This window comes from Peromyscus leucopus, chromosome 15 (genome assembly GCF_004664715.2).
Source record: "Peromyscus leucopus breed LL Stock chromosome 15, UCI_PerLeu_2.1, whole genome shotgun sequence".
In the NCBI taxonomy this organism is placed as follows: Eukaryota; Metazoa; Chordata; class Mammalia; order Rodentia; family Cricetidae; genus Peromyscus; species Peromyscus leucopus.
The window spans coordinates 17,213,521-17,238,426 of record NC_051076.1 but is presented as its reverse complement, the minus strand read 5'-3'; the positions used below and the strand labels follow the sequence as shown (position 1 = coordinate 17,238,426).

The window sequence follows — 24,906 nt, the reverse complement described above, 5'->3', positions numbered from 1 at the left end:
AGGGCACAGTTGGTAGCCTAACTCCAGGGAGGACATGTTTCCTCCAAGTACACTCACACAGAGAAGGCAACACAACATAGTATCCACTAATAAGGATACAAGCTTCTTGCTCTTAGGGATCCAGCGAGGTGTCCTGTGCCTGAGATACACGGTGAGCATATGGTGGCCACGCTGCATCCAGCCCATCTGCTGTGAATGCATGGAGACTTTGACCATAGGAAAATGAATGCTGGGTGGTGAAAGAAGAATGCATGCTTTTGCCAGGAGTGTTCTTTTTTAAAAATAGATACATTATCTGTGTGCATGCTCATGTGTGTGTGCGCATGTGTGCTGAGGCTAGAGGTTGATGTTACATGTCTTCCTTAGTTTCTCTGCACAGTTTTATTCATTTGTTTGTTTTGTTTCTGCTTTTTTTTTTTTTTTTTTTTTTTTGGTTTTTCGAGACAGGGTTTCTCTGTGTAGCTTTGCGCCTTTCCTGGGACTCACTTGGTAGCCCAGGCTGGCCTCGAACTCACAGAGATCCGCCTGGCTCTGCCTCCCGAGTGCTGGGATTAAAGGCGTGCGCCACCACCGCCCGGCTTGTTTCTGCTTTTTAAGGTAGGCTCTGTTATAGGGCTGGAAAGATGGCTCAGTGGTTAACATTCTGTACTGCTCTCACAGAGGACCTGAGTTTGGTTCCTAGCACGCCCATAAGTTATAACTCTAGCTACAGGGGATCTGATGCCCTCTTCTAGGCTCTGTGGGTACCTATGTTCATGTGCACATACCCACACTTTTACACACACACACACACACATACACACACACACACCACAATTAAATCACCATCATAATAAAAGACAGGGTCTCTCAATGAATCTGGAAGTCTTGGATTTGGCTAGACCAGCTGGTGAGCAAGCCCTAGGGATCCTCCAGTCTCTGCCTCCCCAGCACTGAGATGAAGGATGCATGCCACAGCAGCTGGCTCATTACATGGGTTCTGGGATCTGAACTCAGGTCCTCATGCCTGCAGTGGCAAACACTTTACCCCCTGAGCCATCTGCCCCGGAGTTCTTTTAAGGGTGAATTTCCACCAGGTATGGTGGCTCATGCCTGTAAAACCAGCGCTTGGGAGGCTGACACAGGAGGAGTTTCATGAGTCTGAGGCCAACCTAGGTTACACATGAACTCCATGATAGCCTGTGCTACACAGTAAGACCTTGTCTCTAAAAATAAAACCCAAACAAAACAATAAAAGAACAGAAAGCAAGTGGTTCTGATGAGGTGAAAGCAAGCTCAGACTGTGCTGGGAAGAGCCACCGGCATGTGCCTAGACTGAGTCTCTGGTGGGTTCTGCTTCCTCTGCTGGGGTGATTATGCACGTCTCATACCGTCAGCCCACCCTTAACCTCCTGTTTCCTTTCTTTCCTACGCATCCTCAGAGGGAGCGGCTGAGGAACATCGAACGCATCTGCTTCCTTCTGAGAAAGGTCAGAGGGGTCCTCCAGGTGGAGGGAGGGAGGGTCATAGGGAAAGGGGTCATCGGGTGAGGGGCAGCAGGGAGGGCACGGTAGGAGCAGGCCTCCGTTCTTTGAAAATCTTCAGAGGCAAGAGGGACTGATTATAGGAGGTGACCTTCAATCAGGTGTCAGCAAGACACTGGCTATGTCCACGGGCTCTCTGTTCGGAGTTGCAGGGTGTCCCTTTTCTGTGCGATGATGGTTAGCATTTACAGCTCCTGTCGTCTCCCAGTCTTTGTTCCTGTCTGTGCTGGGCTTGGGATTTTAATGACACCTCCTGATGTAAGGAAGTTTTTGACTAGATGCCGGGTGTCTTGAGGTTCGAACCTGTCACTCAGCTTTGCAATTTGGCCTTTCGGCAAGATCACTGGGTATGTTGGAGTGGTGGGACAGGAAAGTGCTGTCACAGAGGGGCAGTAGACCACAGCCACCCCAAGTTTCTTCTGGAAGTACGTGTGCATGCATGCCACCCAGGCTGGGCGTTTGGCATTGTCTGTTCAGACTCTGCCCTTCTCCAGCCAGCAAAGTAAGTCAGTAAAGCCTAGAGAAGAGGGACTCACAGGTGAAATAAGCAAGGGCCATGGCCTTGAGCCAAAGGCTGTTCCTGGCCTCAGTACAGAGTGGAGGGTACTGGCCACAGGAAAGCCATCATTTGCCCAAATACAGCCTTTTGCAAAACCAAGGGCCCCACCAACACTGACATGGAAAAGAGTTTTACAAAGTTTTAAAATTCTTTTCTGTATTTCACTGGAGGAAGCCCAATCTAGAAGCCCATCATTTCTCTAGCTAATAACTTAGCCTTTGATATTTTCTAAGAAACATGGTCTGTTAGAATTCCGCATGTTATTTGTCTCAGCAGGAATGCATGCTCAGATAAGAACACGCATTTGATAATATTAGTGATCCAAGGAATAAGGAATGACTAAGAAAATAGCATATCATTTGCATTAAAAATGTGTAAAATGCTTCCTAGATAATATCACAGACACCGGCAATCCACTCCGGTCATCAATTCCATATTCTCTGGTTTGTTCTTTAAGATAATGCCTAGGTGATATAAGCCCGAGGAAGACAAAATCAAACTGTTGTCTCTCAGACTCCAAGTCGCTGCCTTCCCATCCTGAGTGCATCACCCTGTGTTCTCGGGCAGGTGATCACCCATATTCACGCCCCTTAGCCTTACCCAGCCTTCTGTTACCTGACCGCAGACCGGCCACAGGAGGCGATGGCCAGTGGTTGCCCCATCAAGGTCCTGCTGCCTTCAGTCTTGTGCCCTAGGCTTTTCCAAGGTCAGAGCAAGGATGTGGAGTAAGCTATGCAGGAATTCGCTTTGACAATATGCAAATCTGCATGTGGTTTGCATCTGCCCCTCTGAGCAGTAGACAGAAACGCTTTACTCAGGAAATGTTGTGTTCCAAGGGCCTTTTCCTTACCCCTTCCTTTCTGGCTGCTACCTCCGATGATAGTTAGACACAACTGCTGCTCACTGCGGTGGGCAACATCAGGGAAGACAGTCCAAGATAGACATCGGAGAGCAGGAACCCTGAGCTGACCGACTCAGGCACAGTAGCTGTGTGAGATCATTCCCCTGCAGCCTCATGGTTCCCTGGCTCCATGGAGTGGCCAGCACTGGGGGGCTAACAAGGCAAGTGCCTGCCACTTTATTCCTTCCAGGAGTCTCCCTTCTGCTCCAAGCGCTTGCCCCAAGCCTGGCTTTTGGCTTAAGATGCTATGTATTCTTTGCCTTTGTGTCTGCCAGCCCTGGGTAGCCAAGACGGTTTCCACTGATGTCAGCAGAGCACCATTTCTTTCTGAGTGTAATTTTGAGTCAACAACTTCTGCATCTGGCCATTGGGAACCTGCTCTAGTTCACATCTTCTTTAGCTTAACTTGGTAACTCTGTAGGCGATTCCTACAGATATGCTTCAGTGTACTCTGCGTGAGGCCTGTCTCTGCTGCTAGAAGGCTCAGGAAGGTCAGGGATGTTGAGCGGATCATCAGATACGGTGACAATGAATGGAAAGCACTGTGTGGCCTATTAAAGATACTCACTCTGTGTCTATTAAGTGAGGAAATAATAGCTATTTTGGTCCCTCTTGTTAGAAGCAATGCTGTAGTCTTCATTTTGGGGTTGCCAGGACAGTACCAAATATCTACAATGCACTGACCTCGCCCCTTAGAGATGGCATTTATTTATTTATTTATTTATTTATTTATTTATTTATTTATTTATTTATTTATTTAATCTGTCTTTTTTTCTGTGTATGTGGTAGGGTCTCATGGAGTAAAGGCTGGCCTTGAACTCCTCATCCTCCTGCTTCCACTTTGCTAGTGCTGGGACTACAGGTGTGTGCCTCCGTGCCCAGACTGCCTGCATTTTAAAATAAAAGCCAACTCCATGTCATACTCATTTTCAACTCAGAAGACTTTTAACTTGTAGCTTTTCTGGTCCTATTCGTTCCCTCTGTGTTTATATTTTCTGCCCTCTCTTGCAGTCAGTATTTAGCTCCACCCCTCAATGTCTGCTTCCAGCCAACCCCAGTTGTTGTTGTTGTTGTTTTTAGGATTAAAGGATGGTGGTTATCTTAGTCACTGTTCTATTGCTGTGAAGAGACACCATGACCTAGGCAACTCTTATGAAATAAAGCATTTAACTGGGGGCTGGCTTACAGTCTTGGGGGTTAGTCCCTTATCATCACGGCAGGGAGCATGGCGGCATGCAGGCAGATGCTGGGGCAGTAGCGGAGAGCTTCATCCTGATCCACAGGCAGGGAGAGAGAGAGACACGAAGCTAACCCCCAGTAACACACTCCCTCTAACGGGGGCACACCTCCTAATCCTTTCAAACAGTGCCACTTCCTGGTAACCAGCATTCACATATATGAGCCTAAGGGGTGGGGAGATTTCTATTCAACTACCACAGTGGTGAGGAGGGCAAACATCCACCTTCCAATCCTGCGTCTACCCTTAGCATTTCTGTGACCTGTGGAGTATGGCTCAGGATGGCCCTCCTTTTCTCAGGAGGGTAATACTGGGTATCGAACACTGGGTCTCACGCATACAAGGCAAGTGATCTACCATTGAGCCACTTCCCCAGGCCTCAGGGTAACTCTTAAGTGAGAGAACAAAACAATTCATCCTCATGGTGTTATCCTGGGAATAAAATTAGATAATATACACATGCAGTTCACAAGTACTTAACACCTGCTAAATGACATTGTTAGTGACCTGCCCCTCACTCCTCCTAAAATCCTGTATGGCATTTCCATGGGCACACAGGTTGAGATGATTCTTTGGCTGGTGACATCCTTCCCTCATCTTAGGTAAGAACCATTGGATGTTCTGGAGACAAGGTTGTAAACAGACGTGGTACACAGCCTGGGCCCCTCCCTCCTGTTGTTTATGTTTCAAATGGGCTCCATTCAGATTCCCAAGCTACGAGTTCGCATTAGGGATAGTGTGAAAGCCCTGTGGATCTAGTTAGCATCCCCACCTTCTGGGAATTGTACCTTCCAAGAAATTTCTTGGAACCAGCCTCCCAAACAGCCCAGAATGTGATACGTCTCAGCAGCTGATTGCTGCTAAGCCACCTCCTCGGCCTTCTTGAGAGAGAGGAAAGGGTGGCAAAGTGGATCCATTTTTAGCTCTATAATTATCAGAAAGTGTGTTCTTCGGGTAATTGTCGGAGCGGCAGGGTGGTAGTGTCGATTTGGGCTCATGATTCATGCTTTGTGGCTTCTTGCACAGCTCTCTCCACCCGGTGTGTAGCAGGCTCCGTGGGCTACTCTGTTTGGGAGTACACTCTGTTTGGGAGACGTGTCACGGGAGATTTGGCGGCTGCTCCTAGGCACATGTCGGCTTCTCGTGGCAGGCAGGCTGGGGAAGGGCAGCCTGCTGCATCTGTGAGTTCAAAGCAATCTCAGGGAAGGGCTCAAGTGGAGCCCAAAGAGTTGGAAAGAGTGTAAAGAGGGGCCTGCTTTATTGGCAGCCATCCTCAGGCCTCGGATTTGGTAGTCCTGGGGTTCCGTTGGCTATTAGACCAGCTATGGCCACAATGATCGCAGAGTTTGGCTGATCTTGCCCAAGGTGGGGGACTTGACTGCTTAGTTTGGAACATCTCTCTTGCTTGACAACTCTGGGATCTTTCTTCATGTCCTAGTTTCTCCCAGAGTATGTCTGGTTCCTCGGCAGGTTTTCTGGCGTTAGCGGATGGAATCAGCTCGGTGCACAGACAGCTTCCACTCTCTTGAGACTTCTCATGGAGATGTGGAGGAGTGGGTGGGGTTTGTGGAGGTAGTGGAGCTGGTCTCAGTGGGATGATTGGAGGGGGCGGATGCTCTCTTGTTCCACACTGGACCAACCACAGAGGCAGTAACACTACAGGTATCCCCGACATGCTCCGTGGCCCAAGCTTCCCAGACGGCCTCTCTGTCACAGGAAGGAGCCCCGGTCTGAATGTATGAAATAAAGCTGACAGTACCAGTTGAATCTATTGCAGAAACTCCATGATGTGGCTCCAAAAGCAGCCACTTTCCCAGTGGAAGTCACTTCTGTTAAACAAGAAGGCTCTGTAGTCTCAATTTGCCACACACGGGTACACAAACCCTTGTACACTGTATCCAGGGCTGGCTTCATGGTTTTCACGTGGGCCACATGTCCCTGCAGTGGGTTCCACCTGTGTCCATGCTCTCCCTCCATGCTCTCTCTTCTCTCTATTGAAGATGGGCTTCTCCACAGGACCAGATTTCTCCACGGCGATATGGCTAGATGGCTGCACGTGTTGAGGCCTTGAGCATCACTGGGAAATACCCTCTCCCTCTGTAGTTCTGAGGCCTCCAAGGCCTGCCCAGTGGTGTGAGGAGAATGAGACCCCGAGGAAGTCACCTGAGCCATCTGTCACTCAGCCCACTAGATCCCACATGCCTACCTACCCATTAGATGCACGACCAAATGTAAATTACTCTTGTTTTGAGACACCGAATTTTAGAATGATTTATTATATAATACTGTTACGGCAATAGCTGTATTAGTCAGCTTTCTGTCACTTTAATGAAATACCCGAGGCAATTCACGTATAAAGAGGTGAGGGCTATTTTGGTTCACACTCTCTGGAGGTCCCAGTCAGGTGGCCTCGTGTAACCTCTGGCATCATGGTTAGCGCATCATGGCAGGAGTACATGGCAGGGAGAACCACTCACCTCAGGAGCTACAAAACGAAGGGGAAGAAGAAGAGGCCGGGGTCCCTCAGTTCTCTCTGAGGAAGCATCCACAGTGACCAAGAGCCCCATCACCTCCAACAGCACCACTCAGATGACACACAGGCCCTTGGGGGATAGTGAAGGTCCCCATGAGAGCATCCAGACACTGGATGTATGTGGATGGCAGCCAGAGGACAACATTGTGGGTTAATCCTTTCCTTTCGCCTTCATGCTGTTGTGGGGGTTGATCTCGGGTCATCAGGTTTGTGTGACAAGGTCCTTTACCCTCTGAGCAACCTTACCCTCCCCAATTTCTTTTTTAAAAAAATACCTTTCTTTTGAAAGTAGTACTTTTCTGTACCGGAGTTCACCCCATTTGCTAATTCCACAAATTTTCAGATAGATGGCTTCAAAGTCCGTCCAGTTTCTCTGACTAAAGACGGTGCCTAATTGATGTAATTACAAGCCAGAACCTTGAGTAAGATCCACATTGTTTTGGTGCATAATATTTGCTGTGCACTGACTAGTTGGGAGAATGGTGAGGATACCCCTCCCTTCCGATCACAGGCTCTCTCTGCCACAGGAGCTGACTTGGCTTCAAGTCTTTTTAGCTGTCTACACTGCCTTCCTGCAGGGCACCAGGGCGGGGGTGAGATATTTTAATTGCAGGACAGAATGCGGTGAATAGGGACTCATAAACTCAGAGGCTATCGTGTGGAATGCCTCGGAGAGGCCATCTGTAATGTAAATAAGATTTCCAACCAGAAATAGCCATTGCTTGGGCACGTCTGAGGTGGACCAATGGCAGTAGTTACTAACTCATCGAGTCCCCAGAGCAAACCCCGTGAATTAGGTGCTATTGGGCCCACTGGACAGATAGAGAAATCGAGGCCCGGGGGTCTCATAGTCCCTAAGTGATATCAGTAGGCACGTCCATCTGAACAGAGTCCACAGTCTGAATCTCTATACTGTAGGGCAAGTCATTAGTTTGCTTTAAAATGTAACCCCTAAGGGCCACCTCTACAGTCATACTGCTCATCTGTTTTAAAGGGAAGACCTGAATCCTGAGAGCCACACAGGGCCTGGGGGATCTTACCTAATACCATTTACCTTCGTGGTGGGATAGTTTCCCCTGAAGGGAACGCTTGAAGAAAAGTAAAAATATCCTGGAACAAAACTTGCAAGTAGTGCCGACATCGTGTCTCATGAATAATTTATCTTCAAGGACTCTCTGTGGCAAGCTCCTGGTGAGTCAGAGGAGAGACAGAACATTTTACTCACCGCATAAGTGATGCTGTCATGAGGTCCCTGAACCAGAAGCTGGAGGCACAAGGACTGGGCCTGTCCTTACCTCACTTCTCCCAGAGAGCTGCAGGGTCACACCAGGGCCCGATAACCATATCCATGACAAACGTGTTGACCCTGGCTTTTCAGCAGGATCTAGGCAGCTGCCTGACACTGTCAGTTTTCTACGGCCGTCAAAATAAAGAACCACGTCAGGATACTGTAGCCGCCATTTGCATCTCTCTTGAATCCATGAGACATGTGCTGTGCTCTGTGGTCTTGGTGGGGCATGGCAGGGAGGGAACATTTTTGTCTTCATGAGGCTCCTTTAACTCTCTGGCAGCCCACAGGCCATTTGCTCCTCATCACCGGAGCAACCCTGGAGTGGTTGGCTCTGTTCCACATCTCCTCTTCCCACACCTACCGGGGTTCAGCCTCATAATGTCAGATGGAAATGGCAATGCCTTAGTGCTTTTTCAAAGTTTGGTCTGCATAAAATCTATGAGCATTCTAGTTCCTGGAACTCATCTTGGGACCAAGTCAGGGACAGACTGGGCGGGACAAAAATCACAGGGCAAAGGGTCAGTGTTCTTCAGTGAGCCCTTGGTGCCCTTTTGTGGAAATCATATGCTGGCATTGTATCTGAAAGTAACAAATGCCAGTCTGTTGTCACTGTTAGTGGAACTGGAAGTTTCTAATGTCCCCCACGGAGACATTTTGACACACATCTTTCTGGATGAACTGCATCTAGAAAGTTTTAATTCAGTCCTGAGAGGGTCCAGCTGTCTGCGTTCTTTTCAGAGGCCCGCTGGGTATCCGGGGTAGAGAAGCATGGTGGGGATGCCTGGTGATTAGAATGGAGGATGCCAGTCATTCATAAGCAGTCACCCACATGGTACTTGAGGCATGCGGGGTGAGGTTAGTTGAAGGATAACGGAAAGAGAGAACATCAGCAGCCCAGAGAAGCTGATAGTCAACAGGCAGATGTGGCTCACTGCAGCCTCCAGTGGAAACAGTCCAGGATGAGACAGAGTCCTGAGCTCAGGTGGGGTCAGGCATCTCCAAGCCTGCTCTGTCTTGACTGTGTCTGGACAGAATGTCTTCCTCACCCAAGGCTCAACAGACAGTTGGATTTGAGGTAGATATGGGACTGCACTGTAGGCTTCACTCAGGGAGGGAGTCTAGCAGCCCCCAAGGACTGGGTTTGGGGTCAATGACCTTAGGCTGCCTCATTAAGAGTGGTCACAACCCCTGACTGTGTCTTACAACAATGTGAGTACATTACTAAACAGAGAGATTGCCCCTCCACCCATGATGATTAATTGTGTGTATCAACTTGACTAGGCCATGGTGCCCAGTTGATGGTCAGACATGACTCTGGATGTTTCTGTGAGGCTAGATTTGGATGGGATTTACCTTTAAATGGGAAAACTTGAGAAAAGCTGATTCCTTTGGGTCTTAGTTTATTTTCTGTTGCTACCACAGAGCGCCGGAGACTGGATACTTTATAGAGAACAGGAGTGTTTGAGCTCATGTTTCTGGAGGCTGTGAAAACCAAGCGCTCAGCAGACATGCGTAGAAGAGAGGGTAGTCTTGCTTTATTATAACCTACTCGGTCACCAGGTCACTAATCCAGGCCTGGAGGTTCTGTACCAGTTCATGAGGACTGAAGCCCATGACCCAAATACTCCTTAAACATCCCAGACCTATGAATAAGGCTGATAAGCATACACACACACACACACACACACACACACACACACACACACACACACACACACACACACACACACATCCTCACAGGTTTCCATGGAAAATTCTAGCACTCTCCCTAATCCTGACAAGTCAGGTCCAGTAGGTTTGCTGAAGGTCTCTGATCTATGCCGAATCTTCAGAGGGGCTGATTAGTTGGCTAAGTCTCAGGTCACTGAAGCCACCTGGTTGGCACATTGACCTCCAGAGTCCCTGCTCTTCCCCACACCTGCTGTTTCATGAGTGTCCATCCACGGAAACTGTTGTTTTCCAAACCTTTGTAGTCCTTCCTGCTGCTACCCTAGTTCCAGGCTTTGGGGACCAATGGCAATAATGATGCTCAATCAAGTGCCATAATCAGGAAGGCAGCCAGCCGGCCCTGTGTCGCCTTCGTGAGGAAACGGGTCCCCATAGCCTGGCCCGCCCCACGTGAAGATTTACAGACACTCGTTCTTAGTGCTATGAGGGTGCTAGATCACTGGCCAGTCTGCTAGAAATAATTTGGGTTTTTGTAATCTCTTACCATCTTCATTAGTGTAGAAAGGAACTCCGGGTATTTATTGCAGGACATGTGGGATATGGAGACATGGGTTGGCTGCATGGGACCCAATAGAACCGAGGCTGGGACATAATGGAGCTCACTCTGGAGGGAACCCATCCAGGCCCGCAGAGTCCTCTGCCTCTCAAGAGGATCTAGAGACCCGGATTCCTCCCATCTCTTGGGTTCTGCAACAGTGTTTACTTGCCTACGTGGCCCAGGAGGGGCGGGGGTCACTCCATAACCTTGTTCAAGCAGCAGGATGGAGGGAAGAAGCGTGTGGGCTATTTCCTTGAAGGACACAACCCAGAAGTCAGCGCTCTGCTTCTCCTTGACGTGTTGGCCAGATTTTATGCAAGGGCCACATCTGTCTTTATTTGGAGAAACTGTTCTCCGCAGAAATGGGGAGTGGATATTGGGAGACAGCTTTGGCCTCAGTCTCGGGGGGCTTCCCCCCACAGCTCCTGATGAGTGGGGAAGCACCACAGGTTGAGTGCAGTTGGATGGTACCAGGTGGAATCTGGGCCTGGTGGGAGTGGGAGGGAGGGAGCCAAGGAGGCTCAGTCATGGTCTTGGTGGAGCTAGTGAGCGAGCACCAAGCTGGGTTTATCCATCCACTTGTAATCCATTCAGAGCCTACTCAATTTGTGGTCCTGAATTGTACACTGAGGTCGATAAGTGCATGTGGAGCCTCGTGTGTGTGTGTGTGTGTGTGTGTGTGTGTGTGTGTGTGTGTGTGTGTGTAAGGGAGGGGTGCTGTTGTGAAGACCTGTTTAAGCTAGCTAAATGAGAGCTCACTTTTTCTCTTCGTCCCTTCCCAGAGTCCTCCAAGCATTGACCACACAAAAGCTTATATTGTGGTGCCTTGCACATGTATTTTACACACTCATGTTCTTGAATGCAAGGATCACGGTCTCCTCTGTCCCTCCTGTAGTGCCCAGCAGGGATTCTGTTTATGTTAATTAGTTAAATGGATTAGTGAATGGATTAGTGGCCCTGAGCAGCTACCACATACAGCCGTGGATGATGGTTTCCATAATTCATGAGGCAAAAAGCTCGCCACACCACGGTGCATGAGATTGAGACACGTGGAGGAGACCAAAGGATCCTGGGGCAGGTTAGACCCGTGCTTTGTCAGGAGAGCGGCTCTCACTGCCCAGTGGGCGAGCATTGTAATGGATGTGCTAGCACTCTGGCTTCCAGCCTCGCTTATGTATTCAAATCGACCAGGAAGCTTAAAAAATAGGCTGCCTGGTCCCACCCGTGGTTTCTGGTTTAGCTGGTCCGGAGCCCAGCTCAGACCTTGGGTTGTTAGCAGCTCCCTGGGTGACTCTAATGGGCAGTCAGGCTGTGAGCCGCTGAATTGGGAGGGAAGCCACACTTCAGTAATGCAGGTGGGGAGGCATTTCCACTCTCCACGTCCCCAGGGCATGATTCAGAGAGCCATAATTTTCTAAATGGCACTGGAATAAAAGCAATAATTTGCCAACGGGTGCCCAAGTAGCTAGGAGGCGTTGGGCTCCTCACTTCCGAAGTGATGGCAACCCCCCAGGGTTGACTCATCTCAAGCAGTCCATGGACAACTTGTTTTTTTTTTTTTTTTTTTTTTTTTCTTGGTACAAACTTTGTTTGCAGATGTCCCCTTTTCCAAGAGGTGGCGAGAGTTAAAAAGTCTGCTTTTCGACTCCTGAAATGCTCACCCTTCTAGGCCCTCATTCCAGCCCTTTTCCAAATTGCTGAAGGAGCAGGAAACATTTATGAGCTATGTTTCTAGGTCACAAAGTGGGCCAGTGTTACCAAATCTAATGGCCTCTTGTTCTTGACAGCACTGCTCCTCCTCTGCCTCTCTCCAAAGTTAAACCCAGCAGCGTGTAGACCTGGGCAGGAGCCCCAGAGGGCCCTTGGCTACAGATGGAAATTCCCATGGGCTCCCAGCTTGAGGAAGCAGAACTGGTTTGCTCCAGATGTGTCCTTTCCCTACGGGGAAGCCACATCTCTGAGCTGCCTTGCTGGCTCCCTTTGCAACTTCTATGGGGCTTGGGATTCTTGAAGCAATTTGGATCCTTGGTCCTGCTCCAGCCACCGGTTTCACTGGCTCTCGTCCCTAAGCTGTCTCTATGGCACAGTACAATTATACAACCCAGGAGTTTTGTTGCATTGGGATAAGACTCTGTAATGGGCTAGGAAAATGCCCCGAATAAGTTAAATGTGAAACACCAACGCAAATGCCATTACTATGAGGGAACAGAAGACCCACACTGTCATCTCCTTTCTGTACCTGCCAAGCAGTCAAAGCAACGATGGAATTCTGGACAATGTGCAGGATTACCGGAGGGAGGTCGGCGGGGAACACACAGCAAGAACAGCTTCACTGTGATAGCCTTTTAGCAGTGATATCTCTGCCATTACGATTCAGCGCCCCAGCGGAAGGCAGTGCCAGCACCACAGTGCCCTGGTGGGAGCCAAATCAAAGAGCCTGTCAGGAAGGTTCCTGCTAAGGGTGGCAGACAGTTCCAACCCTCTCAGCAGGATGAGATGCACGATGAGATGAGATGGCATCTGAGAGACTCTGTGGAATCCTGTAATACCTGCCTTTGTGGTACTTCGCAGAATGCTGCTAACTGAATGCCAAGTGAATTAAGGGACATTAAGTTGTTTTCAGTGGCTGATAGAGGATTTCAAATGGGATATTCCAGGCCTTGGTGTGGACGGAGGTCAGAAGGTGTAAAATTTCCATCAGCCGCCTGGAAGTGTCAGTGTTGTAGTTAGAAGTTGTGTTGTGACCAAACCACCTGACGGAAGCGACATAGGAAAGACGTATCTTGTTCATGGCTCCAGAGGCTTCAGTCCCTCCTGGCAGGGAGGACATGGGAAAGCAGCTCATCATGGTAGCTAAGAAGTCGAGGGGAGTCCCGACAGAAAAAGGTCAGAGTAATGTGTAACCTCTAAGGACACACCCTTAGTGGCTCCACTTTCTCTAACCAGCCCTGCTTTCCACAGCCCTCTCATCTCCCGACCGTCTCCTCTCCTTCTGGATCGGTCAATAGTTAGGTGATTAGATGAGAGTCCTCCTGACACTCCGGCTTCTGGAATCATCCTTGTAGACATACCCAGCAGTCTCCTTTACTACTCCTTCAGGTATCTTTCGGTCCAATCGAGATGGAAATCAAAAGTAACCATCACAGTCAGTGAGAAAAATAGATAGATGTATGGTGTTCACTGCCTGATACGGCACGTGACCGGCAAGTGACAGACGAATGAGTGAGTGAAATAAACTCAGGGGGAACAATGCCAGACCCTCAGGAGAGCGTTTCCTTTCCTCTTTGCTGGATGAGGTGGAGATTGAGAACTGTGGCTCAGAGGCCTCCCAGGTGTCTCTGGGCTCTTTTGTGAGTCAGCTCTGGATCTCCGTTTAGATCTGCCACTGCCTCCCAAACCCCTGCCCTTCTCAGCAGATCCTACATTTACACGCACACTTTAAAGACATTACGCTACATCTGGAGACGCTTCCACACCTTCAAGTGTTGCAAAGCATGCCTGGTGCCCTTCACATTTCTGTGTCCATGGGATACACCATTAGCCACAGGCGTGTGTGCCTCAGTTTCTCCCCAGTAAAACCATTCCCCTCATGACTCCTGCCCTCAACATCAAAACTAGGTTATGGGATTTTGAACCAAGGAATCTTTTCAGTTCTAAGGGACTGTTGAGAAATTGGTGGCTTGGGAGAAAGCCTTCAGAGGATGCCGTGACCATTAGCTGCCCCCCTCAGGAACTAGTGTAGTCAGCCAGGGCTACAAGGACACATTAGACACTTACTGTCTTGAGTCGTAAATCTAATTAATCTTATCCATAAAAGCCAGGAGTCAGAGGTTGGGGTAAAACCTGAAAGATCAGAGAAGCAGGAGAGCAGCCACAGTCAATTCCTTCCTCTTCCCTTCGTCCAGTCCAAAAGGGACAAGATCCTGTCTCCGCCCCACCTTATCACTTCCTGTTCCTCTCTGTACTGCCCTCTAGACCTCTATGGTTAACTAGTGCCTAGCTCCGCCCTCTGACTCCAAGCAAGCTTTATTTGTCAGAACACAAACAAAATATCACACAACACTGTCTCTCAGTACCGGAGCCAATAAACATGAGGCCAAGGTAACTGAAAGTTGGTTCCTGCCGAGGGCCCTCTCCTGGGCCTGCAGATGGCTCCCCCTTCCTGTGTCCTGTCATGGCTTCTCCTTTGTGTGCTCTGTGTCCTGTACCCACTTCTTATAAAGATGACAGTCACGCTGGATTAAGGCCCATGCTAGTGATGCTGTAACTTTAATTACCTCTTTAAAGACCCTGTCTCCAAATGCTTGTCACATTCTGAGGTCCTGGGAGCTAGGACCTCAACATGAGTTTGGGAGGGATAGTGAATAGTCAACCCATAACACATGCCAGGGAAGAGAGCTTATGAAAACAACCAACCCTTGATGAGAGAGAAAGCAATTCCGGATACTGTTGACTCTGTCCCTTGGTGACTAGCAGACAGAGTGAACAGCCAGTGTCTGGGCTTTGCTTTTCTAGCATTTCCCTATAATCACAGGGGACATTTGGTAAAAGAAGCAGTCTTATGTTTATCCGAATGAAAAGTCAATTTATTGTGCGGAAAACTTGTGACCAAAAGGAGATGCCTCAAAGAGACCTGGCCCCATCCCTTCAAGAAGCCATGCTTCCCACGGGAAGCAGCGTTCAGATCTGTCACCAAAGCCTCAACTATTAATATAGTGCTCGTCATGTAAAGCATGGGCCATTTATCATTCTAATTAGCTCTCGCTCCTGTCTCCCCAGAAGATATGGGTCTGCATCAAATCTATATAAATGACGCTCACATCCTACAGAAGGGCAGATTGCTGGGGGGGGGGCTGTGGTTGTGTAATTACCCCCATTTTTGTTTTAGAACATTCCTTCCCAGGAGATCTTCGAGGCATGTTCCTGGCCAGAAGTTGCCACTTGGTAGGAAGCCAGCTTGAGCCATTCTGGAGCTGAAGGAGATAATAAGGATGACAGACCACTTATGGTCCTCTGCAGGCTGTGCCAAGAGGTAGTTACAAGCACCAGCTCTGGGGAGGCCAGCGTGAGCTCCTTGTTCTCTGGCTAGAGTACAGGGGATGATGGATGCAAAGGTTGTTTCTTTTGCTGGAGGAAGTGAGGTTACCCAGATGTGGAAGACGAGTCCATACTGGCTGTCTTGGCCTCTGGGTTCTGCCCTAATAAAACACCATAGCCTGGGTGGTGTTTACCTTCACAGTTCTGGGGGTGAGGAGTCCAAGATCAAAAGGTCGGTAGATTGACGGCCTGATGGAAGCAGGCTTCACGGCCCACGGGTAGCTGTCTTCTTGACGTGTCTTCATTGTGGAGGACACGTGCTGGCTCTGGTTCGTTACTCTTCTCTTGGTCCAGCCCTGAAGCCTTCGCTTTCAACATCTCAGCTAATCCTGATGTTTCTCCAAATTCCACCCTCTAATAGCACCGCCTTAGGGGCAGTGGTTTCAGCACGTGAACCGGGGGAGAAGGGGGACAAGCCGTCACCACGCCACAGTGGCCCAACTAAAGCTTTTCTTATGGTGGCATCCGCGAAGTTATCCGGTCTGCAGGCATTGTCTACAATGTGCAGCTAGACGGTCTAACCTGAGGCAACAATTCTGACGTCAGTGTGGGCTCCTCTCCACTAAAGAGGAAAGATCACCCAAGTCCACACAATACCCCACAGTAAACACTCTTTAGCCATGTCCATATTTATGAATATTCTGTTCCTGGTTTTATTTGGCCCCTTGTGAATAACCCAACAATAATTTGTGTGCTCCCTCTATCAGGAGGGAGCCTGGAAGGCTAGGTAATATGGACGTGTACTTTTAAAAAAATCCGCCAGGTTGCTTTCCCCCAAAGGCTAAAGCCCTCTGCATCCTACTTAGTGGTAAAATGGGGCCTCTGAGAGCTGAACATGGGGGCGTTTAATCCCATCCGAACTGAGCAAGTGCTCTAACCCCAGCACTCGGGAGGCAGAGGCAGGCGGATCTCTATGAGTCTGAGGCCAGCCTGGTCTATAGAGTGAGTTCTGGGACAGCCAGGAGACACAGTGATACCCTGTCTCAATACTCTGCCACCCACCCCCTCAAGAGGGTATCTGTTTCTCCAGGCCAGTATTGCTATGACTCAGTGGCCTTGGGCAACCCTCAGGCCAACCTGTCACAATGGGACCCTTCATTCACTTCCCAGGAAGATGCACAGCTTAGCAGTCAGGAACATATCCTAGCAGGCCAGCATTTCTCAACCCCAGCAACCCATTGGAAACCCCTGGGGGTTTAAAATCCGCGGCTCCAAATGACTCAAATCCAAAAAGTTGCAATTAATTTGTCCAGGCTGAGCTCACAACAGTGTTTTCCAAAGCCTCCCAGGGGGTTCCTTGGCCTGCCTGGGTGGGAACTGCGCCAGCACCAACCCGAGTCCTTCTCCTCCCTCCCTCCCTCCTCCCTCCCTCCTCCCTCCCTCCCTCCCTCCCTCCCTCCCTCCCTCCTTCCCTTCCCTCCCTCCCTCCTTCCCTTCCCTCCCTCCCTCCTTCCCTCTCTCTCCTGGAAATCTCAGGAAGCAGCCTTTTCCCATACTGTCCTAGGCCTGTAGAAACAACCCTATCAGGGTTGGCTTTTAATTCCCACACCCAAAACCCTTTGCAGAACTGGAAACTGAGGTCTGAACACAGCATTTTGTGAAGCAGCCAGCTGGCTCTGAGGAACCTGCTAGCAGAATTGAAGAACGCTGCCGCCCCCCCCACCCCACAAACACACACCTCCCCAGCCTGCCCCTGACCTGAGGGCTCTCTACTGCACCAGCTCAGTGTCTCTGCCTGTTAGAGGGGCAGGAGATTTTTATGAGACAATGGTCTGGTGTCCACACACCCCATTTGGCGCCGCCCTTGGGAGGGGAGAAATACTAGCCAAGGTTAAGCATGCCAGCGGCCCAAATGAACCCCACAGGGCAGCAAGGGTGTTAATGAATGTGAATTATGAGTCTGGCTTAGCAGAGGGCCTCAAACCTTGTAGTATATTAGAGTCCCCTGGGGGAGAATACCAAATCCTGATGACCAGAATTCTACCCAAACCCAGGAAGGCAGAGTCTTTGAGGATGGGACCCAGCATGGGTCCTTTTAAAGCTCCCCAAATGATTGCTGTGTGCAGCCATGTTTACAAAACAGCACCCCAGAGAACCCTTGGCTCTCATGTTTCTCACCACGGTCGGTAACTATGTGGGCCTGGCAATAGCCGCACCCAGTCCTTCCCCGATTTTCATTCTTCCTACCCAGTTTTTGAGCTTAGAATCATTTCTGGAGCAATTCATGTCCTGAAAGACGGCAATTACTGTCTTTTTTTTTTTTTTTTTCAGGAGGCAAAAAATAGCCTCATGATTTTATACATAGACTTGTTCCCTGGTTCTGTAGGACCCTAGTACTCTGTGACCAGCCAGCCCCATACACAGTAAGTATTTAAGCAGAACAGAGGGAGCACCTGCATGGTGCTCTCCTCAGCTCACCTGAGTGCTGCTCTGGGGTTCCCCACATCAGCCCCCAGCATACTCAGAGCGAAGAAAGAATGGCAGTGGACAAGAGTGCCACTCAGGTCATGGAGGAGGCCACCTTCAACGGATTGGCCAATGCCCACAATTCCTGTGCTTTCCAGGGTGCACCTGAAGTGGGCTGAGGGCTTGGACTGCTGTTCGGAAGGCAGTCGGATGGGCCACACCTAGAGTACTCACAGGGTAGTAAGGGGACAAGGTGGTAGGTGGAAGGGTGGATGGTCAGTGCTGCCTAGGGTGGTGTATTAGAGTTCTCTAGAACTGAACCAAACACGCACACGCACACGCACACGCACACGCACACACGCACACACGCGCGCACGCGCGCGCACACACACGAACACGCACACGCACATGCACACGCACACACGCACACGCACTCTATTAGATTGCATTATGATAATAGGTGCTGGGTGGTTCAACAATGGCCATCTACCTGATAGAAAAGCAGAGAACCTAATCACTGCTCAGGCCAAGAAGCTGGACACCTCAGCAACCCTGATCCAGTGCAGAAAGCCCGTATTCTCCTTGGACAGTCTCTGGTATTGTGTCAATATTCAGACAATGGAAGAGGCTGAAGTTTGATGTCAGCATGGGGGCGGGAGTAGGGACAAATGGATTCATTCAGAAAGAAAAAGGGAGGGGAAGACAGGGGCCCACACTTCACTGTGGACCTCTTTATATCTGAGCCACCCATGGAAAGTGTGACCCCTCGTGGAGGACAGGTGGTCATCCCTCAATTAATTCCCTCTGGAAATGCCTTCACAAACACATCAAGAAATGTGTTTTCTAGATGATACAAAATCCAGGTGATAGTCACGACCAGCTATTACAGGTGAGTCAGCCGGATTCACCCACAAGATGCAGCTGGCACTCCTCCAAGTCCTCGAAGAGGAGCAAATGCAGAGTCTCATCTTACCTACAAGTGGCGGCTTGGAGGAGAAGGGCCGCTCTGTCAAGGACAGTATAGCTACAGAGCTGAGCATTCTCCTCTCAGTCTCCCCGGCAAAGCAAAGACTCTGAAAGCAGACAGAGGCTTTCTCCAGGAGCCGAGGTCTGCAGTGCACAATAGGAGTGTCTGCGCTCGAACCCCCAGAGAGCCTCTCTTAACTTTTGATTTTGAACAATATCGGGGAGTGTTGAAAGAGTGTAATGATGAAGTGTGATACTGTCTCACCAGGAGTCACAGTTCCTTAGCAACAGCCACACCTGCTTCGTGGGCTCTTCCCTGCCCCGACATCCTGTGTGTTTAGCACACATTTTTTATTTATTTGTTGTTGTTGTTGTGGGATCATTTCATTGTACTCGTGATGGTTTTTCATCCCTACATACATTCTCCGGGATAACAGAAGTATTATGATCACACTGAAGAAGTTAAGATGTCATTGAATTACGCCTCTTATTCAAAGTCTACTATTTTCCCAATAATTTTCTTTATAGTTTGTTTAATCCATGGTTCAATCAAGCATCACACATGGCATCAAGCTGTCATGTTTCCACGGTCTTCTTTAATCTAGAGCAGTACGTGCACTCTTCGCTTTAATGGCATTAACCCCTTTAGAGAGTCACTGAATGAGGGACATTCCCGTGCACAGCCACCGGGGCTGAGGAACATGGTGGCATGCTGAGTTTTCCCCGTGTAAACATTTACATGGACAGAGGTGCAGGCTACAGGCAGGGCTAAGCCGTGCTCTTTCAGTCCCCTGTCACTGGCCACTTTGGGGTAGCCGTACTTTGCACGCATCTTACACACACAGCCAAGCTCTGTAGCATGTGTGACCGGTTGTGTTAAATCTCAAATCACCCTGATCAATACTTGTTTCCGGTGGTTCAGCACCTTTGCCTCCCATCCCCCTGCCTCTCTCGAGATCTCTGGTTCCTGCCTGCATGTTCTGTGCTGGATATGCGAGGTATTGAGCCCCACACACTCACTGTAGCGAAGGAGGGGGAAGGGTGGTAACTGAATTTCCCTTGGCGGCAGCAGTGAGTGCCTAGAAGGTTCTGCAGAGGAGGGTGACCCTTCTGGAGGCTGTGAGACTTGCTCCAGCCACAGTGCATCAGCTCTCTTTGCTCTTTTTAGTCATTCCTCCCTGACTTTTACTTGGGGCTGGACCTCCTCGTTCTTTTAAACTCAGCGTATATCATGTTGGGGATGCCTTTTGCCTCGTCCCTCATTTGGGCTTTATCCCTCTGTGGATTCCTGTATCAGTCAGATCTCTGTTCCTACAGCAACCCACTTACAGAGAGAGCAGGGTTATTTTAGCTCACAGTTTTGAAGATGGCAGTTTAAGACCAAGTGCTCCTGTGGCTTCAGGCCTGTGACAAACCAGGACTTCATGACAGGAACTTGTGGAGCAAACCACTTACCTCATGAGGAGGAAGCAGCAAGAGAGGCCCATTTGAAAGCACGTCAATGATCCAAAGACCATCCACAATCCACCCCGTAACCATCAAAAGATTCCACCACCTCCTAATAGTGCCAGCTTGGGGGTATAAACCTTTGATACCAACATTTGGGGAGCACCACCCATATTAAAGTGACTACAGCCCCCCCAAGTATAATCAGCTTTTGCTAGATCTCATAAGCATGTTAGTGTGAGCACTGTGGCTGGTGAGCAGTGTGAGTCCTGGAAATACTCTCATTAGAGTGGTCCATGGCCAGCAACTTTGGCCGTCACCCAACAGCTTATTAGAAATGTCAACCCTTTTGAAGACAGTTGTGTAGCATGGTCTGTTTGAGGGGCCCCTGGCAGTGGGATCAGGATCTATCTTTGGTGCATGAGCTGGCTTTCTGGAGCCCATTACCTAATGCCTTGCTCAGCCTTGATGCAGTGGGAGAGGCTTGGTCCTGCCTCAACTGAATGTAGCAGGCTTTGCTGACTCTCCATAGGAGCCCCTACCCTTTTGGAGGAGGGAATGAGGGGTGGGTTGAGGGGAAGGATAAGGGGAGCAGGAGGAGGGATGAGGGGGATCTGTGGTTGGTATGTAAAAATGAATAAAAACAATTCTTAAATAAAACAACAACAACAACAAAAAGAAATGTCAGCCCTTATGCTTCACTCAGACTGAGGGCTTCATAGCCGTCACTTTCCTAAGGTCTTCCTGTATACATAGTGTGAGACACAGTAGGAGCATCATGGCTGTCCACCACAAACTGTGGTGTCAATTATGGAGCCTGTAGGCTGTACCTGCCCCTCAGCCTTTGCTGGAGCCCCCACGGTGTAGAGCCCCACAGAAAAGCACCGAAGGGCACAAGCTGCCCTGGTTAAGCTGGCCTTCCTGACATGCTGCCCCAGCCTGTTGACCCCAGCTCACAGGCTCTGCGGGAGAGTGCCTCGGTCCACCCAGCTTCCACCCTCTGAATGGAGCAGGGTCTTCATGTAGCTATCCTCTGACCCACCCCAGGCCACCGCTGTCACTGCTGTCACAGGTACCTCCCTGTGCTGACTTCCTCTGCCTTCTGAGGCTTCACAGCGGTTCTGCCTTCCCCATCACCTAGTGTCTCGGTACTAGAGTGCTTGGTAAGTGGTGTGGTGCTAAGTCCTCTGTCTCCTTCCCTGCCACTGCATGTTCCTCCTCTCCAAACCTTCTCAGTGTGTTATGAATTATTGTGTGGGGGAGGGACGCCCGAGGGTATCCCGAATGTGCAGGGAAACATGCTGGGCAGATGCACACCATGTGGTCATGGAGGCTGCAGCCAGTAATTCACAACCCAGACACTGCATCCACATGGTGAGTTTATTATAACAGAGAGATGAAGAGAAAGATTGTAAAGAGACAGAGAGAAAGAGAGAGAAGGAGAGAGAGACGGTGTGCACCTTGTTGAGAGAAAAAGTGGAAGAGAGAGAGAGAGAGAGAGAGAGAGAGAGAGAGAGAGAGAGAGAGAAATGATGGGGTGGAGTTTTTCCTTAGAATGAGGCTTTTACATCATGACTCAGGGCAGAACCAAGGGGTGAGTGTGATTTCAAGGGGCAGATCAGAATATTAACATTCTTCCATTTTGATTATTATAAAAAGAGGTGAGTTATGGGAGAAAGTGGGGGAACAGGGGCACTGAATTCCTGAGGCTACTTCAAGCTGACAAGGGGCGAAGTGGGGAGGGGGAACTAGGAGTCACGCATGATGGAAGATCTCAGGAACATTCCTCGAGGAGGAAAGTTACAGCAGTGGTGTTCCAGGAACTTGGGGGGAAATGGCATGCCAAATCAGGAGTATAGAAGCCATGGCATTTGCCATTTCTCTGGAGGTCAGGTGGGAAAAATGAATCTGCAAAATATGCTTGAAAAATAGGTGAGGTCAGAAATGGATTCTGGAGATTGTTAGTTTTCATCAGACCAGATTTATTGATGTGGTAGCAAAACTTTTCCCAGGAGCCTGTAGGTATCTGTGAGAGAGCTGGAATGGATTCACATCATGGCAAAAGGGCTAAAAATCCATTTAAGAACTCTTAAGAACTCTCTGTAGTCGATGCTCTATCAGCTTATCAAAGCTGCATTTATCAGTATTAAAACTTTGAACCTCCGGAGTTAAATCTGAAACCAGTCTATCCTATATCATGGTCTGTGAATAAGGCACATCTGTCTGTAATTGGAGAGCATATATATATGATCTTGGGATTGGGGCTGTTAAACTGATACCCTAGTCATCAAACATCATCATCAGATCTGAAAAGGATAAATTTAAGAAGAAGTGAGACAGCTTTCCAGCTACCTAGGCAGCAATCCCAAGTCTCTCTGTGGTCGTCGATGGGGGGGACACAAGCCCCAGAGGCAGCACTTGTTCAGCTGATAGGCCCAGAAGAGCTGACAGATTTTTTCTGTGAAGTAGAAATTTGGGGAGCCTGACCCACTTTGACTTTGCAATCGGTCCTCCATTGTTCCACTTATTCAGTCTGGACAGGATCTCAGCTTCTCTCTGTGTGGCCAGCCTTGCCATGAGCTTCCGGGTGGAGGCTCTTCCTCGGCCATCTGTCTTCCTGGAGGAGATACAGGATGCTGCCAGGAGCTGACGTGCCTCTCTATCATAAAAAGTTTTTGTATTAAATGCCATATTCTCAGGTCTCTACAGGTGTTTGAGGCCTGGGGGGGGGGGACAACAAAATTTGTTAGATGTATTTATAACTTTGAGAGCATATACATGACTTAAATCTGAATATACAGGTTTCCCAGTTAGTTAACTAGGACAGGGGGTTTTACATTCTTAAGCCTGAATAGACCTTGAGTAAGGAGAGACATTCTTTAAGCTGTTGGCAGTGATATCTGAATCTATTACTATTTTTAAGCTCCTGTAGCTGTAGTTCTGATCTTTGAGTACCGCCAGATTATAATCCTGAATGACTTATATAGAAATAATCATTTCTTAAGGTGTCTCCTGAGAAGGCAAAGAAGAGTGACGGGAAAGATCCCAAGATGAAATGGGAACAGGAAAAAGGGGGCTTGTGAGTCTGGGTGCAGCCCAACTTTGAGAAAAGGACCCTCTGAGAAAAGGAAAAGGACCCTCTTGGTGGACTCTATGCCAAGGCTTCCATAACCTAGCCCTCCAGCTTGTCCTGGGAACAGGGAGCACAGGACAACATAGTCTCCATAGCTGCTTCAAGCTGAAACAGGGCGCAGGTGGTCAGGAGGACGCTGGCTAGTTAAAGGTAAGGAGGGAACCCAGGCATGTGGGCACCTGACCTGGCTGTAGAGGCAGGGAACAATTATGATTGTCTGGGCTGGTTCATATCACATGGAAAAGAATCTCTGCTGACATCCGTAGCAGGGAAAGCGCTGCAGGTTGTGGTCCACACTGCTGCTTTGATGTTTCTGCCAGCCTGCTGAAATATAGACTAGAGACGGGAGTTAAAATGTATGAATTTATTTGGAGCCTTTTGGCCCATGGTCTTAGTAATTGAGAAGAGCAGGAGTCCCAATACCAGGGGCGAGAAAAATAAAAATACATCCTTAGGAATAGACAAGTGAGGGAAAAAAAAAAGTTGTAGATAAATTAGTGTTATCAATCAGTACTGAAATCCAAATTGTGGAAAAGCAGGAGTTGAGTAGCCAAGGAAAATTTCAAATCTTGAGCTTGTGACCCAAAGTGTATCAGAATTGTATTAACGTTAAAATCTGAAATTTAAAATCTTAATATAATGATACTGCCTGCATGTGGTTCTGCTGATGCCCCGGAGGGGAGTGCATATGTTTTTAGGCCCCGTCCACATGAGTGGCTGCGGAGGAACAAATGCCAGGCCATCATTGGACTTCTGCCCCACCCAGACGGCTGGAGCCTGAGAGAGGCCAAGGCCAGGGAACATTTTCCTCTGCCCAGAAGACAATGGTCAAACAATGCACAGCAGGAGGCGATTCCCTAACCTCCCTCTATACTGATGGCCTGAGTGCCAGGTGCCCCGCCCATGCTGCCCTTAGTAAAAATGGTGGTGAGGTCCTATGGCCTGCCTGTTTTGACTTTAGCCAAAATGGCGGCTACCATGTAGTTGCCCTTATTTAAGATGGCACCTTGATCACGTGATCATCTCTATCAAATATGCCACCTGACCACATGTTCATGTTTTTTTTTTTTTCCCAAAATAAACTGAGCAGATAAGGAGCAGATAAATTGAAGCATTTAAAAGTCACTCAGAAAGAAATATAGATGGCCAAATCAGTCATACATTTCCATTTGCACATAGGAAATAGACTGTGAAAGAAAGACAGAGGAGTAGCAGTGCACTGGGGTGGGGGAGAGACACCCCCCCCCTCGGGCTGCCACATGGTGTGAGCAGCTGCAGGGGAACAAACTCAAGCTGTGGGTCCGTGGCAGTGGTGGGGGCAGAGGGGGTCATAGGCGCATTTTTCCACAACGAGATATAAGGCCCAGCGGACTGACCTCCTGCATCCCAGAAGTTCAACGATAACGGCACAAAATAGCCAATGGACTGTGGTCACAAAGGCTATGGACCGTGGACTTGAGAGGGCACAGGCCGTCTCCATAGGTCTTTGCATAGGGACAGGGGCTGAGGGGCTATGAGCCTGAAAGACACGTGGTACCAGCGAGTGAA

General features: G+C 49.1%; 1 protein-coding gene across 1 annotated transcript in view; it reads left to right on the top strand.

Moving 5' to 3' along the window:
• Positions 1–24,906, top strand: part of Cnih3 (cornichon family AMPA receptor auxiliary protein 3) — a 114,548-nt gene that overhangs the window by 58,479 nt on the left and 31,163 nt on the right. Inside the window, exon 3 of the mRNA XM_028865431.2 lies at positions 1,422–1,469. Coding sequence (XP_028721264.1) covers positions 1,422–1,469 — 48 coding nt within the window. The remainder of the gene's footprint in view (positions 1–1,421; positions 1,470–24,906) is intronic.